This window comes from Oncorhynchus nerka, linkage group LG13, assembly GCF_034236695.1.
Source record: "Oncorhynchus nerka isolate Pitt River linkage group LG13, Oner_Uvic_2.0, whole genome shotgun sequence".
NCBI classification, from domain to species: Eukaryota; Metazoa; Chordata; class Actinopteri; order Salmoniformes; family Salmonidae; genus Oncorhynchus; species Oncorhynchus nerka.
Window position 1 is genome coordinate 90,621,864 of NC_088408.1, and position 18,205 is coordinate 90,640,068.

The following is an 18,205-nucleotide window of genomic DNA, read 5'->3' on the forward strand; positions in this document are numbered from 1 at the left end:
CACACACACACACACAGGCGTAAAGCAGAGGCAGCAAGCGAGGCTCGCACAGACACACACAGACAGCGTCATCAGCGTGCCAACACTCCCTCTGGGCATGCAGGAATCTGTGGCCAAAAAAATACATCAAAAATATGGCGGCAAGTGTCAATTAGTAGAATGATCAATTCAGTGTGAATGCTGGGATACGTGAAGGAGGATCCTGGCATATAGTCAACCCTCCATGTCCCTACGGACCTAAAGAGATCCATGCAAACGCACTGTTGCTGCCAATTTGCTTAATACAAAATATACATGTCTGGGGAATGTGTAAATTATCTCCAACTCATCGCCTTTACACATATATGCACAGAGTGTACAAAACATTAAGAATACCTGCTCTTTATTTGACAGATTGGCCAAGTGAATCCAGGTGAAAGATATGATCCCTTATTGCTATCAACTGTTATATCCACTTCAATCAGTGTAGATGAAGGGGAGGAGACAGGTTAAAGAAGGATTTGAGACATGGATTGGGTATGTGTGCCATTCAGAGGGTGAATGGGCAAGACAACATATTTAAGTGACTTTGAACAGGTTATGGTAGTAGGTGCCAGGAGCACTGGTTTGAGTGTGTCAAGGACTGCAACACTGCTGGGTTTCCTGTGTGTATCCAGAATGGTCCACCACCCAAAGGACATCCAGCCAACCTGACACAACTGTTGGAAGCATTGGAGTCAACATGGGCCAGCATCCCTGTGGAATGTTTTTGACACCTTGTAGAGTCCCTGCCCTGACAAATTAAGGCTGTTGTGAAGGCAAAAGGGGCATATTTCAATAATAGGGGCGGCAGGGTAGCCTAGTTGTTAGAGCGTTGGACTAGTAACTGAAAGGTTGCACGTTCATATCCCCGAGCTGACAAGGTACAAATCTGTCGTTCTGCCCCTGAACAGGCAGTTAACCCACTGTTCCTAGGCCGTCATTGAAAATAAGAATTTGTTCATAACTGACTTGCCTAGTTAAATAAAGGTAAAATAAAAAATAGGAAGGTGTTCCTAATGTTTTGTGCACTCAGTGTAGCTTAGGTGTTATGTCTGTGAAAGACCAGATGATAGGCTAATCGTTTTGAATTGTGTTACTGTTTAAACACTGGGAAGGACTCTTGAAGGGTTCTTGGTTGAGATTGATGACATTGTTCACCAGTACATTTGATGCAACTCAAACTTTCCTGATTGATACAGTACCTTTAATCCAGATTTGTGTTTTCCTGCTTCAGTTTTTCTTTTTATGGATCTTATATTCCTTTTTATGTACAAGTCTATTTCATTTGAGGTTAGCAACTGACTTTAGGGTCTGTTTTAAAGGATGGCTGAACTTCCTGATTTGGCATCGTAGCCGATGGTTTATTAAAAAATGTTAGCGGTCACGAATGAATTCAAGCGGGAGTTGGTTTCGGGGTGTGTGTGGTTTGATATTGGTGTCTCGCTTGTATGTTTGCAGGTGAGAAGAGTTAGCCAAATTCTTACATCAATTAGCTTCAGCCAGCTGATGTGCGACTGTGGCAATGTTGGTTTGACTTTGGATAGCCTATCCTTGGGGCTAGTTAGGGACACAATGAGAAAATATTTTCATGTTGCACACCTTTTAATTTTCATTAAATGTTTTCAATATTTGTATATACATTTCTACAATTTATAGTTGGATTGAGGTTTTTAAGTCATTGGAATTTGGAGCAATTGGAATTTTAACATTGTGTACAATGTGTAATTTACCAATGGTCCTCAACTCACCACATAGGGATATTCAGTGTCAAATTTACCACAGGCATTACAATCGGGCCGCATGCAGCTGTACTCTGAATTTATGATTACTTGTTTACTGCCAGCTGTGGGCATGTAGGCAGGATTGAAATAAAGCCAAACTTCATTTAAGTGGTGATGCAGACACAATCACAAGTCTCACAAAACTTTGTTACACTTTAGTAGTCCCTTTTTACAGTAGAATAAATGTTTCTGGCTCATATCGATGCCATATAGGTTGTTTTCTAAAAGATATGTTTATTTTTAGGGGAATTTGCTCTTCAATAAAGTTCTGTGCAAGGGTGTGTAAAACATTTTAAAAGTAACAAGTGCAAAATGTATAAAAGAGAAGAGGGTAAGATAAAAGATGAGTAAAAACTAACAAAAAACATTCAAAATGAAAACATTTTTATTGGCATACTTTTTCGTAGAAGATGAGTGCAAATAAAGAGCTTCTGATGAATCTACCAGTCACTGAGCCATGGACCACAAGGCATTGATAAATACAAGCTTTTGGAGCTATACTCTACAATACAAGGCTTGAATCAGAAAATAAACATCAACGCTTACGTAATATAGGAAGGTATATGGAGAAAAATAAATCTGAATGAACAAAAATATACCACAAAACCACAACACAATACATACATTCATAAAGTAATAAATCCTGTACACCAAAACTGCTGTAGTGAGTTCACATGGAATATTGATTTACGGCAACTGACGATAAAACGAGGTCTACAGTGCCTTGCAAAAGTATTCATCCCCCTAGGTGTTTTACAATTTTGTTGCATTACAACCTGTAATTTAAATGGATTTTAATTTTTATTTCATGTAATGGACATACACAAATTAGTCCAAATCGGTGGAGTGAAATTTTAAAAATGACTTATTTCAAAAAATAAATAAAAAATCTAAACTGCAACACCACTAAGCAAGGGGCACCAACAAGCAAGTGGCACCATGAAGACCAATGAGCTCTCCAAACAGGTCAGGGACAAAGTTGTGGAGAACTATACATCAGGGTTGAGTTGTAAAAAAAATATCCGAGACTTTGAACATACCACGGAGCACCATTAAATCCATTATTAAAAATTGGAAAGAATATGGCACCACAACAAACCTTCCAAGAGAGGGCCGCCCAACAAAACTCACAGACCAGGCAAGGAGGGCATTAATCAGAGGCAACAAAGAGACCAAAGATAAACCTGAAGGAGCTGCAAAGCTCCACAGCGGAGATTGGAGTATCTGTCCATAGGATCACTTTAAGCCGTACACTCCACAGAGCTGGGCTTTACGAAAGAGTGGCCAGAAAAAAGCCAATACTTCATGAAAAAAATAAGCAAACACGTTTTGTGTTTGCCAAAAGGCATGTGGGAGACTCCCCAAACATATGGAAGAAGGTACTCTGGTCAGATGAGACTAAAATTGAGCTTTTTGGCCATCAAGGAAAACGCGATGTCTGGTGCAAACCCAAAACCTCACATCACCCCGAGAACACCATCCCCACAGTGAAGCATGGCGGTGGCAGCATCATGCTGTGGAGAGGTTTTTCATCGGCAGGGACAGGGAAACCGGTCAGAATAGAATAAATTATGGATTGTGCTAAATACAGGGAAATTCTTGAGGAAAACCTGTTTCAGTCTTCCAGAGATTTGAGACTGGGACGGAGGTTCACCTTCCATCAGGACAATGACCCTAAGCATACTGCTAAAGCAACACTCGAGTGGTTTAAGGGGAAACATTTAAATGTATTGGCTTTGACTAGGCCATTCCCAGACCTCAATCCAATTGAGAATCTGTGCTATAACTTAAAGATTGCTGTACACCAATGGAACCCATCCAACTTGAAGGAGCTGGAGCAGGTTTGCCTTGAAGAATGAACAAAAATCCCAGTGGCTAGATGTGCCAAGCTTATAGAGACATACCCCAAGAGACTTGCAGCTGTAATTTCTGCAAAAGGTGGCTCTAAAAAGTATTGACTTTGGGGGGGTGAATAGTTATGCACAAGTTTTCAGATTTTTTTTTTGTCTAAGTTCTTGTTTGTTTCACAAGACAAAATATTTTGCATCTTCAAAGTGGTAGTTGTGTAAATCAAATGATACAAACCCCTCAGAAATCCATTTGAATTCCAGGTTATAAGGCAACAAAATAGGGATAATGCCAAGGGGGTGAATACTTTCACTAGCCACTGTACATTTTTCACTAAATGTTGATTGGTTTTTCTGTTGATTTGTTTTTTTTCCAGCACAATTAGTTATTTCTCTTCACGATTATACTGTGCAAATATAATATTACAATCATTCTCTTAAACATCGCTTTTGAACATTTCCTTTTTTTACAAAGCAGGCTATATCGTCTCACTAACTGTCGTATTGGTTGGTGATCCTACGCTGACAACAGTTCCATCAGAAAATACCCCAGGGATCATATACTTACTGCAGAGCTGAAAGAGTCAACTTTGTATCGTAATAACGAGAATAGATCCTTTGTAGTCCATTTCATGCACTTAAAAGTTGTAAACAGTACAAATATAAATGACCCACGTACAATATCTGATTTCCAGTAATTCCAAAATAGACAGATGTACTCCAAAAAAACAGCAGCAATTTGTTTGTATGCATTTCCAACATATTTTACTGTATAATATAGTGTTGTAGAAAGGGCTTTATACAGGATTGGATTGTCTGCATCTAAGCCATGGCTGTACAGAGCCCATGGCAGTAGCTTTACAGTTCTTACTGAGACACAATCTGACTGCACTCTAGCTTGCTTAGATTTCAAATATCGCTGTGAAATATATGATAGAAAAGGCCAGGTCATGGACAGAGTCGTGTTACTAGATGGTGTCTGTTATGGTATCTGAACAGAAAGTGCTTTATCAATTATAGGGCTGACAAATTCCTGAAGTGAATGGATTGTGTCATCATTATTAATGTACGTAGGTAGTGACCTTAGCTAGCTGGCTATACATCTCTTTTTTGTTTTGTCTTTTCCTTTTCTGCGTTAAAACACCAAAGTAACCACTATACACCTACTTCTCAGTGACAGCATTTGTCCAAGGTGTTGAAGCACATTTCTACTAAGTAATGAGATACATTTGAAGTGTCAGCGTTTTCACATTAGTGTGAGAGATTTCTAGTCAGTCAGTCTAGGTCTTCTACTGAATGACCCAGAGCTGAGAAAAAAGGCTGTTGTTCAAACATCTCGCACCCTATTTCCCATCTAGTGCACTACCTTTGACGTTTTTGACAGGTCCGTGTAGGGAATAGGATGCCATTTTTTTTTTTACGCATCCTCAACAGTGTTCACAGGCAATAATCAAAGCAGTTTCCTACCAGTGGATTCTTCACATTCAATAGTGAATAATGACTTTAAAATGAAGCTTTGAGACTAACATGTGGAGAACACAAACACAAGAGACCATGAGGTACACTGACAAATGACAAACACAGTTGACAGACAGGAAATGGCAAAACAATTACTTAAAAATGTACATTTCACAATTCATTACATAATTACATTCATTCTAAAAACTAGTTCATTCTGATGCATTTTCCGTACACAATGAAGTGAGACATGACACACAAAAAACCTCTCATTAAAACAAGTGACATTGAGAAAAATACATTCCAGAATAATGAAACCAACCAACAAACTGAACAGGTCATTTGAGTAATGAAATAAAACACATCTTCCATGTGATTAAACAATAAACCCAAAATATGAGTTCAGAGGACGTTGAGAAGTCTAGGCTCAGAGGGTCACGGTCAACTGCACCTACACACACACACACACACACACACACACACACACACACACACACACACACAACACACACACACACACACACACACACACACAACACACACACAAACACACACACACACACACACACACACACACACACACACACACACACACACACACACACACACACACACACACACACACACACCATGAGGATACATTGTCTAGGCAAGTTTACTTTGTTGTTTTTTAGTCTCATTTGACATACTCAGCTGACTTCCAGAAGTGCCCTGGGTGGGAAAGGCGGCGGTTCCGTTTTGGCAACTTTTCCAGCAGATCCACCAGCTTGGAGAAACTGGGCCTCTCTTCTTGCTCGAACGCCCAGCAGAAGAGCAGGATGTCCTAGGGAGGGAGATCCAGAACAGACCCCGTTTAGAGAGCCAGGCACACACAGGACAAACAGGAGAGAAAGAGACCTGCGTGGAGAACTGGACAAATGGATGAATGCCACCGGATTCAAATAACATTATTTTTCCCTGTGAGAGATATTATTTGGTGAAGTGGTTCAGAAAACACAAATAACAAACAGCCAATTGAGGACAGGACAAAAAACAACTAAAAACATCCCAGACAGGTGTACAGGATTTAGTCTCATTCCATGTATGAGGATGCTCATTCTGAACACCTGTAAATTGATATGTATGAGGATGCTCATTCTGAACACCCGTAAATTGATATGTATGAGGATGCTCATTCTGAACACCCGTAAATTGATATGTATGAGGATGCTCATTCTGAACACCCGTAAATTGATATGTATGAGGATGCTCATTCTGAACACCTGTAAATTGATATGTATGAGGATGCTCATTCTGAACACCCGTAAATTGATATGTATGAGGATGCTCATTCTGAACACCCGTAAATTGATATGTATGAGGAAGCTCATTCTGAACACCCGTAAATTGATATGTATGAGGATGCTCATTCTGAACACCCGTAAATTGATATGTATGAGGATGCTAATTCTGAACACCCGTAAATTGATATGTATGAGGATGCTCATTCTGAACACCTGTAAATTGATATGTATGAGGATGCTCATTCTGAACACCCGTAAATTGATATGTATGAGGATGCTCATTCTGAACACCTGTAAATTGATATGTATGAGGATGCTCATTCTGAACACCTGTAAATTGATATGTATGAGGATGCTCATTCTGAACACCTGTAAATTGATATGTATGAGGATGCTCATTCTGAACACCTGTAAATTGATATGTATGAGGATGCTCATTCTGAACACCCGTAAATTGATATGTATGAGGATGCTCATTCTGAACACCCGTAAATTGATATGTATGAGGATGCTCATTCTGAACACCCGTAAATTGATATGTATGAGGATGCTCATTCTGAACACCCGTAAATGGATATGTATGAGGATGCTCATTCTGAACACCCGTAAATTGATATGTATGAGGATGCTCATTCTGAACACCCGTAAATTGATATGTATGAGGATGCTCATTCTGAACACCCGTAAATTGATATGTATGAGGATGCTCATTCTGAACACCTGTAAATTGATATGTATGAGGAAGCTCATTCTGAACACCCGTAAATTGATATGTATGAGGATGCTCATTCTGAACACCTGTAAATTGATATGTATGAGGATGCTCATTCTGAACACCTGTAAATTGATATGTATGAGGAAGCTCATTCTGAACACCCGTAAATTGATATGTATGAGGATGCTCATTCTGAACACCCGTAAATTGATATGTATGAGGATGCTAATTCTGAACACCCGTAAATGGATATGTATGAGGATGCTCATTCTGAACACCCGTAAATTGATATGTATGAGGATGCTCATTCTGAACACCCGTAAATTGATATGTATGAGGATGCTCATTCTGAACACCCGTAAATTGATATGTATGAGGATGCTCATTCTGAACACCTGTAAATTGATATGTATGAGGAAGCTCATTCTGAACACCCGTAAATTGATATGTATGAGGATGCTCATTCTGAACACCTGTAAATTGATATGTATGAGGATGCTCATTCTGAACACCTGTAAATTGATATGTATGAGGAAGCTCATTCTGAACACCCGTAAATTGATATGTATGAGGATGCTCATTCTGAACACCCGTAAATTGATATGTATGAGGATGCTAATTCTGAACACCCGTAAATTGATATGTATGAGGATGCTCATTCTGAACACCCGTAAATTGATATGTATGAGGATGCTCATTCTGAACACCCGTAAATTGATATGTATGAGGATGCTCATTCTGAACACCTGTAAATTGATATGTATGAGGATGCTCATTCTGAACACCTGTAAATTGATATGTATGAGGATGCTCATTCTGAACACCCGTAAATTGATATGTATGAGGATGCTCATTCTGAACACCCGTAAATTGATATGTATGAGGATGCTCATTCTGAACACCCGTAAATTGATATGTATGAGGATGCTCATTCTGAACACCCGTAAATTGATATGTATGAGGATGCTCATTCTGAACACCCGTAAATTGATATGTATGAGGATGCTCATTCTGAACACCCGTAAATTGATATGTATGAGGATGCTCATTCTGAACACCCGTAAATTGATATGTATGAGGATGCTCATTCTGAACACCCGTAAATTGATATGTATGAGGATGCTCATTCTGAACACCTGTAAATTGATATGTATGAGGAAGCTCATTCTGAACAACCGTAAATTGATATGTATGAGGATGCTCATTCTGAACACCCGTAAATTGATATGTATGAGGATGCTAATTCTGAACACCCGTAAATTGATATGTATGAGGATGCTCATTCTGAACACCCGTAAATTGATATGTATGAGGATGCTCATTCTGAACACCCGTAAATTGATATGTATGAGGATGCTCATTCTGAACACCCGTAAATTGATATGTATGAGGATGCTCATTCTGAACACCTGTAAATTGATATGTATGAGGATGCTCATTCTGAACACCTGTAAATTGATATGTATGAGGATGCTCATTCTGAACACCTGTAAATTGATATGTACACAGATCAGACCTGAAACAACCAGGTGTGTGGTGTTTAGCTATGTGAAGAAAGTTAACACTGCACTACTATGAAGAACCCTACTCAGGAATATACAGTATCTTTACCCATGGACTTGTTCTATGTTCACCTACCTGCTCCCGAGTGGCGCAGCGGTCTAAGGCACTGCATCTCAGTGCAAGAGAGGCCTTGCAAGTGCAAGACTGTCATTGTAAATAAGAATTTGTTCTTAACTGATTTGCGTAGTTAAATAAAGGATTTAAAAAAAAATTATAATAAATGAAGAGGTGTCACTACAGTCCCTGGAGACCCATAGGGCGACGCACAATTGGCCCAGCGTTGTCCGGTGTAGGCCGTCATTGTAAATAAGACATTTTTTCTTAACTGACTTGCCTGGTTAAATAAAGGTTCAATGAAAAATAGTCAGTAGGTGTGGCACAGTTTGCTGTAAATGGGCAACACTCACCGATATCTCTTTGCCCATACCGATCTGTGTGAGATTGGGTTTCAGTCCGCTGCCCACCTGCCAGATGATAACTTCTGCTGGCTGGTTCTTATAAGGCCACTCACGTGCATGCAACTCGTACCAGATAGTGCTGCAGACAGACACAGCACAGGGGGGAATCAGTTGGGGGGGGCAGATGTGTGAAATATCCCATGGTTTAGAAATGTAACATTATGATACCATCAATGACACGGCAGCATAGATTTCACTGTGCAGTGTCACGTTTCACAATTCATTGATTTGTTTTCCTATTGAGCACCTGCTCAGGGAGATTGGATGTGTGTATGTAATATTTTCCTATTACGGTGAGATTATGACAAAATACAACAACAGACGTCCACACACAAGGGGTATCGAACCAGGTTTAATACCTAAACCTGCATCTCTATGATGTATGTCTGTTGTGCTTGCCGGAATACATTGAAAAGCTATAGACGCTCCGACAATGAGTTTGACAGACCACAAGGTTGCTGCTGAGGAACTAACTTTATATCAAACCTGTTAGGTCCATTTAATACAGTATACTTCATCAACATCGTCACACTATCCTCTCTTTGCATTATGAGCAGCCATTTTCTCCACTGTCATGTCAACAACCAGGGATGAGTAGCATAAAAATAGCATTTGGCCAAGATAGAAAAAAATAACCATGGAGAATTGCTGAATATGTACAACAGCTCTAGGGGTCACCTCTAGATAACACTAAGGCACCAACAGGCCAGATGGACACCAGCTGCGTCCCAAATGACACCCTATTCCCACAGGGCTCTGGTTAAAAGTAATGCACTATATAGGGAATAGCGTACCATATGGGGCCCATCCAGTGTGTATGTGAGCGTGTATGTGAGCACTGCGTCCCTTCCCCTCAGACTGATCCAGTGACAGGCCCTCCATATGGGAGGACATCTGAAAATGCAATTGTGTTAGGAGTCAACAGTGCAGGGTCCGCCCACGCAAAAGGGGTCTGTGACGATCACAGAAGATAAAAAAAACAGAAGGCAAGGAATGGCAGAGCAAGGAATGTTAAAACTTGTGTTATAAGTAGGGTCAGTGTTATAGCCCAGCCAGACAATTTATAAAACTTGTGTTATAACTAGGGTCAGTGTTATAGCCCAGCCAGACAATTTATAAAACTTGATCTCCACTGTAAAAAGACTCCAAACATTATCTCCCATTTCTTTTAGACTAGCAATTGGTTTTAAATAGCAGAGATTTTGAATAAACCTTGCTGTGTGTGTCTCTCTGACATTTACCACATTGTTTCAGTAGGCTATTGAAATTCTATCTCCAGCTGTCCTAAAGTGATGAACGTGTAGGGGTCGGGAGTCGGATGCAGCAAGCAGCTTTTCTCAGCAAGTCGCTATCATGAATCAGTATAATTGTTATGGATATATACAAAGAAATTTCAATAGAAAACAGTGCAGTTAGTTTGCAGTCTTTCCAGCTTCAGTTTGAAGTAATTGTCTTATCTGTGTTGTTGTCTAGCTCCTCTGAACAACAGTGTCGTGACGTGAGAGCACATGTTCTGTGCCAGGTGAAATCATGCATCATTAGCTCATTATGGGATGTATCTAAATAAATGTCATTAGAAAACAGCTCAAACAAATGCAAATGCAGCTACTTTGTTGTTATTCAGACTACAAAGTTTGATGTGACTGTAAGTTAGCCGTAGTTGGCTAGCTAACAAGCAATGGATAAGAACATTTAGAACGAATGACTGGGTCGAGTCCATAGATACAAAACAAAAAGACTGAACAACTGGGTTGCGTCTCTGGCAACCGAACCGATAGAACGAACGACCAGCCGGCTTGGGTAGCAACCCTAGATTTGTGTCCGGACTATATCTTGTGGAAGGATGAAAAAATATCAATAAATTCATCAAAATAATGTTTTTTATGAAAATATGTAAATCATTATTTGAATATGTTGGTATCCCGTTGTATAAAGTAATAATGCCCTCGAAGCCGGTGTTTGGAGGATATATTGGCAAGGTTCGCCGGCTCAAGACAGTCTCGAGCCAAAATACATCCGTGCCAATACATCCTCCAAACACCAGCTTCGAGGGCATTATCACTTAATTATAACTAGGGTCAGTGTTATAACTAGTGTAATAACTAGGGTCAGTGTTATAACTAGTGTAATAACTAGGGTCAGTGTTATAACTCGTTTTATAACTAGGGTCAGTGTTATAACTAGTTTTATAACTAGGGTCAGTGTTATAACTGGTGTAATAACTAGGGTCAGTGTTATAACTAGTTTTATAACTAGGGTCAGTGTTATAACTAGTGTAATAACTAGGGTCAGTGTTATAAATAGTTTTACAACTAGGGTCAGTGTTATAACTAGTGTAATAACTAGGGTCAGTGTAATAACTAGGGTCAGTGTTATAACTAGGGTCAGTGTTATAACTAGTGTTAACTAGTGTTAACTAGGGTGAGTGTTATAACTAGTGTTAACTAGGGCCAGTGTTATAACTATTGTTACAACTAGGGTCAGTGTTATAACTAGTGTTAACTAGGGTCAGTGTTATAACTGGGGTCAGTGTTATAACTAGTGTTATAACTAGGGTCAATGTTATAACTAGTGTTAACTAGGGTCAGTGTTATAACTAGGGTTTGTGTTATAACTAGTGTTAACTAGGGCCAGTGTTATAACTAGTGTTAACTAGGGTCAGTGTTACAACTAGGGCCCGTGTTATAACTAGGGTCAGTGTTATAACTAGGGTGAGTGTTATAACTAGTGTTATAACTAGGGTCAATGTTATAACTAGTGTTAACTAGGGTCCGTGTTATAACTAGGGTGAGTGTTATAACTAGTGTTAACTAGGGCCAGTGTTATAACTAGTGTTAACTAGGGTCAGTGTTATAACTAGGGCCAGTGATATAACTAGTGTTATATAACTAGTGTTATAACTGGGGTCAGTGTTATAACTATGGTGAGTGTTATAACTAGTGTTAACTAGGGCCAGTGTTATAACTAGGGCCAGTGTTATAACTAGGGCCAGTGTTATAACTAGTGTTAACTATGGTGAGTTTTATAACTAGGGTCAGTGTTATAACTAGTGTTATAACTAGGGTCAGTGTTAAAACTGGTGTAATAACTAGGGTCAGTGTTATAACTAGTGTTAACTATGGTCAGTTTTATAACTAGGGTCAGTGTTATAACTAGTGTTATAACTAGGGTCAGTGTTAAAACTAGTGTTTTAACTAGGGTCAGTGTTATAACTAGTGTTATAACTAGGGTCAGAGTTCAAACTAGTGTAATAACTAGGGTCAGTGTTATAACTAGTGTTAACTAGGGTCAGTGTTATAACTAGTGTTATACCTGGGGTCAGTGGTATAACTAATGTTATAACTAGGGTCAGTGTTATAACTAGTGTTAACTAGGGTCAGTGTTATAACTAGAGGCGGTGTTATAACTAGTGTTATTACTAGGGGCAGTGTTATAACTAGGGTCAGTGTTAAAACTAGTGTAATAACTAGGGTCAGTGTTATAACTAGTGTTAACTAGGGTCAGTGTTATAACTAGTGTTATAACTGGGGGCAGTGTTATAACTAGTGTTATAACTGGGGTCAGTGTTATAACTAGTGTTAACTAGGGTCAGTGTTACAACTAGGGCCAGTGTTATAACTAGGGTCAGTGTTATAACTAGGGTGAGTGTTATAACTAGTGTTATAACTAGGGTCAATGTTATAACTAGTGTTAACTATGGTCAGTTTTATAACTAGGGTCAGTGTTATAACTAGTGTTATAACTAGGGTCAGTGTTAAAACTAGTGTTTTAACTAGGGTCAGTGTTATAACTAGTGTTATAACTAGGGTCAGAGTTCAAACTAGTGTAATAACTAGGGTCAGTGTTATAACTAGTGTTAACTAGGGTCAGTGTTATAACTAGTGTTATACCTGGGGTCAGTGGTATAACTAATGTTATAACTAGGGTCAGTGTTATAACTAGTGTTAACTAGGGTCAGTGTTATAACTAGAGGCGGTGTTATAACTAGTGTTATTACTAGGGGCAGTGTTATAACTAGGGTCAGTGTTAAAACTAGTGTAATAACTAGGGTCAGTGTTATAACTAGTGTTAACTAGGGTCAGTGTTATAACTAGTGTTATAACTGGGTTCAGTGTTATAACTAGTGTTAACTAGGGTCAGTGTTATAACTAGGGTCAGTGTTATAACTAGTGTTAACTAGGGTCAGTGTTATAACTAGTGTTATAACTAGGGTCAGTGTTATAACTAGTGTTAACTAGGGTCAGTGTTATAACTGGAGTCAGTGTTATAACTAGTGTTATAACTAGGGTCAATGTTATAACTAGTGTTAACTAGGGTCAGTGTTATAACTAGGATGAGTGTTATAACTAGTGTTAACTAGGGCCAGTGTTATAACTAGTGTTAACTAGGGTCAGTGTTATAACTAGCGTTAGTGTTATAACTAGTGTTAACTAGGGCCAGTGTTATAACTAGTGTTAACTAGGGTCAGTGTTACAACTAGGGCCAGTGTTATAACTAGCGTCAGTATTATAACTAGGGTGAGTCTTATAACTAGTGTTATAACTAGGGTCAATGTTATAACTAGTGTTAACTAGGGTCCGTGTTATAACTAGGGTGAGTGTTATAACTAGTGTTAACTAGGGCCAGTGTTATAACTAGTGTTAACTAGGGTCAGTGTTATAACTAGGGCCAGTGTTATAACTAGTGTTGTATAACTAGTGTTATAACTGGGGTCAGTGTTATAACTATGGTGAGTGTTATAACTAGTGTTAACTAGGGCCAGTGTTATAACTAGGGCCAGTGTTATAACTAGTGTTAACTATGGTCAGTTTTATAACTAGGGTCAGTGTTATAACTAGTGTTATAACTAGGGTCAGTGTTAAAACTAGTGTAATAACTAGGGTCAGTGTTATAACTAGTGTTAACTATGGTCAGTTTTATAACTAGGGTCAGTGTTATAACTAGTGTTATAACTAGGGTCAGTGTTAAAACTAGTGTTTTAACTAGGGTCAGTGTTATAACTAGTGTTATAACTAGGGTCAGAGTTCAAACTAGTGTAATAACTAGGGTCAGTGTTATAACTAGTGTTAACTAGGGTCAGTGTTATAACTAGTGTTATACCTTGGGTCAGTGGTATAACTCATGTTATAACTAGGGTCAGTGTTATAACTAGTGTTAACTAGGGTCAGTGTTATAACTAGAGGCGGTGTTATAACTAGTGTTATTACTAGGGGCAGTGTTATAACTAGGGTCAGTGTTAAAACTAGTGTAATAACTAGGGTCAGTGTTAAAACTAGTGTTTTAACTAGGGTCAGTGTTATAACTAGTGTTATAACTAGGGTCAGAGTTCAAACTAGTGTAATAACTAGGGTCAGTGTTATAACTAGTGTTAACTAGGGTCAGTGTTATAACTAGTGTTATACCTGGGGTCAGTGGTATAACTAATGTTATAACTAGGGTCAGTGTTATAACTAGTGTTAACTAGGGTCAGTGTTATAACTAGAGGCGGTGTTATAACTAGTGTTATTACTAGGGGCAGTGTTATAACTAGGGTCAGTGTTAAAACTAGTGTAATAACTAGGGTCAGTGTTATAACTAGTGTTAACTAGGGTCAGTGTTATAACTAGTGTTATAACTGGGTTCAGTGTTATAACTAGTGTTAACTAGGGTCAGTGTTATAACTAGGGTCAGTGTTATAACTAGTGTTAACTAGGGTCAGTGTTATAACTAGTGTTATAACTAGGGTCAGTGTTATAACTAGTGTTAACTAGGGTCAGTGTTATAACTGGAGTCAGTGTTATAACTAGTGTTATAACTAGGGTCAATGTTATAACTAGTGTTAACTAGGGTCAGTGTTATAACTAGGATGAGTGTTATAACTAGTGTTAACTAGGGCCAGTGTTATAACTAGTGTTAACTAGGGTCAGTGTTATAACTAGCGTTAGTGTTATAACTAGTGTTAACTAGGGCCAGTGTTATAACTAGTGTTAACTAGGGTCAGTGTTACAACTAGGGCCAGTGTTATAACTAGGGTCAGTGTTATAACTAGGGTGAGTCTTATAACTAGTGTTATAACTAGGGTCAATGTTATAACTAGTGTTAACTAGGGTCAGTGTTATAACTAGGATGAGTGTTATAACTAGTGTTAACTAGGGCCAGTGTTATAACTAGTGTTAACTAGGGTCAGTGTTATAACTAGGGCCAGTGTTATAACTAGTGTTGTATAACTAGTGTTATAACTGGGGTCAGTGTTATAACTATGGTGAGTGTTATAACTAGTGTTAACTAGGGCCAGTGTTATAACTAGGGCCAGTGTTATAACTAGTGTTAACTATGGTCAGTTTTATAACTAGGGTCAGTGTTATAACTAGTGTTATAACTAGGGTCAGTGTTAAAACTAGTGTAATAACTAGGGTCAGTGTTATAACTAGTGTTAACTATGGTCAGTTTTATAACTAGGGTCAGTGTTATAACTAGTGTTATAACTAGGGTCAGTGTTAAAACTAGTGTTTTAACTAGGGTCAGTGTTATAACTAGTGTTATAACTAGGGTCAGAGTTCAAACTAGTGTAATAACTAGGGTCAGTGTTATAACTAGTGTTAACTAGGGTCAGTGTTATAACTAGTGTTATACCTGGGGTCAGTGGTATATCTAATGTTATAACTAGGGTCAGTGTTATAACTAGTGTTAACTAGGGTCAGTGTTATAACTAGAGGCGGTGTTATAACTAGTGTTATTACTAGGGGCAGTGTTATAACTAGGGTCAGTGTTAAAACTAGTGTAATAACTAGGGTCAGTGTTATAACTAGTGTTATAACTGGGGGCAGTGTTATAACTAGTGTTATAACTGGGGTCAGTGTTATAACTAGTGTTAACTAGGGTCAGTGTTATAACTAGTGTTAACTAGGGTCAATGTTATAACTAGGGTTAACTAGGGTCAGTGTTATAACTAGGGCCAGTGTTATAACTAGTGTTGTATAACTAGTGTTATAACTGGGGTCAGTGTTATAACTATGGTGAGTGTTATAACTAGTGTTAACTAGGGCCAGTGTTATAACTAGGGCCAGTGTTATAACTAGTGTTAACTATGGTCAGTTTTATAACTAGGGTCAGTGTTATAACTAGTGTTATAACTAGGGTCAGTGTTAAAACTAGTGTAATAACTAGGGTCAGTGTTATAACTAGTGTTAACTATGGTCAGTTTTATAACTAGGGTCAGTGTTATAACTAGTGTTATAACTAGGGTCAGTGTTAAAACTAGTGTTTTAACTAGGGTCAGTGTTATAACTAGTGTTATAACTAGGGTCAGAGTTCAAACTAGTGTAATAACTAGGGTCAGTGTTATAACTAGTGTTAACTAGGGTCAGTGTTATAACTAGTGTTATACCTGGGGTCAGTGGTATAACTAATGTTATAACTAGGGTCAGTGTTATAACTAGTGTTAACTAGGGTCAGTGTTATAACTAGAGGCGGTGTTATAACTAGTGTTATTACTAGGGGCAGTGTTATAACTAGGGTCAGTGTTAAAACTAGTGTAATAACTAGGGTCAGTGTTATAACTAGTGTTAACTAGGGTCAGTGTTATAACTAGTGTTATAACTGGGGGCAGTGTTATAACTAGTGTTATAACTGGGGTCAGTGTTATAACTAGTGTTAACTAGGGTCAGTGTTATAACTAGTGTTAACTAGGGTCAATGTTATAACTAGGGTTAGTGTTATAACTAGTGTTATAACTGGGGTCCGTGTTATAACTAGTGTCAACTAGGGTCAGTGTTATAACTAGGGCCAGTGTTATAACTAGTGTTAACTAGGGTCAGTGTTAAAACTAGTGTTTTAACTAGGGTCAGAGTTCAAACTAGTGTAATAACTAGGGGCAGTGTTATAACTAGTGTTAACTAGGGTCAGTGTTATAACTAGTGTAATAACTAGGGTCAGTGTTAAAACTAGTGTTTTAACTAGGGTCAGAGTTCAAACTAGTGTAATAACTAGGGGCAGTGTTATAACTAGTGTTAACTAGGGTCAGTGTTATAACTAGTGTTATACCTGGAGTCAGTGGTATAACTAATGTTATAACTAGGGTCAGTGTTATAACTAGTGTTAACTAGGGTCAGTGTTATAACTAGAGGCGGTGTTATAACTAGTGTTATTACTAGGGACAGTGTTATAACTAGGGTCAGTGTTAAAACTAGTGTAATAACTAGGGGCAGTGTTATAACTAGTGTTAACTATGGTCAGTTTTATAACTAGGGTCAGTGTTATAACTAGTGTTATAACTAGGGTCAGTGTTAAAACTAGTGTTTTAACTAGGGTCAGTGTTATAACTAGTGTTATAACTAGGGTCAGAGTTCAAACTAGTGTAATAACTAGGGTCAGTGTTATAACTAGTGTTAACTAGGGTCAGTGTTATAACTAGTGTTATACCTGGGGTCAGTGGTATAACTAATGTTATAACTAGGGTCAGTGTTATAACTAGTGTTAACTAGGGTCAGTGTTATAACTAGAGGCGGTGTTATAACTAGTGTTATTACTAGGGGCAGTGTTATAACTAGGGTCAGTGTTAAAACTAGTGTAATAACTAGGGTCAGTGTTATAACTAGTGTTAACTAGGGTCAGTGTTATAACTAGTGTTATAACTGGGTTCAGTGTTATAACTAGTGTTAACTAGGGTCAGTGTTATAACTAGGGTCAGTGTTATAACTAGTGTTAACTAGGGTCAGTGTTATAACTAGTGTTATAACTAGGGTCAGTGTTATAACTAGTGTTAACTAGGGTCAGTGTTATAACTGGAGTCAGTGTTATAACTAGTGTTATAACTAGGGTCAGTGTTATAACTAGTGTTATACCTGGAGTCAGTGGTATAACTCATGTTATAACTAGGGTCAGTGTTATAACTAGTGTTAACTAGGGTCAGTGTTATAACTAGAGGCGGTGTTATAACTAGTGTTATTACAAGGGACAGTGTTATAACTAGGGTCAGTGTTAAAACTAGTGTAATAACTAGGGGCAGTGTTATAACTAGTGTTAACTATGGTCAGTTTTATAACTAGGGTCAGTGTTATAACTAGTGTTATAACTAGGGTCAGTGTTAAAACTAGTGTTT

The 18,205-nt window shown here is 38.3% G+C and overlaps 1 protein-coding gene across 1 annotated transcript in view; it reads right to left on the reverse strand.

The window, feature by feature from the left end:
* Positions 1-2,169: 2,169 nt before the first annotated feature.
* Positions 2,170-18,205, reverse strand: part of LOC115125177 (kinase suppressor of Ras 2-like) — a 46,623-nt gene continuing 30,587 nt past the window's right edge. Inside the window, exons 7-9 of the mRNA XM_065026079.1 lie at positions 9,076-9,205; positions 5,797-5,930; positions 2,170-5,558 (exon numbers count right to left, since the gene is read on the reverse strand). Coding sequence (XP_064882151.1) covers positions 5,549-5,558; positions 5,797-5,930; positions 9,076-9,205 — 274 coding nt within the window. The 3' untranslated portion in view covers positions 2,170-5,548. The remainder of the gene's footprint in view (positions 5,559-5,796; positions 5,931-9,075; positions 9,206-18,205) is intronic.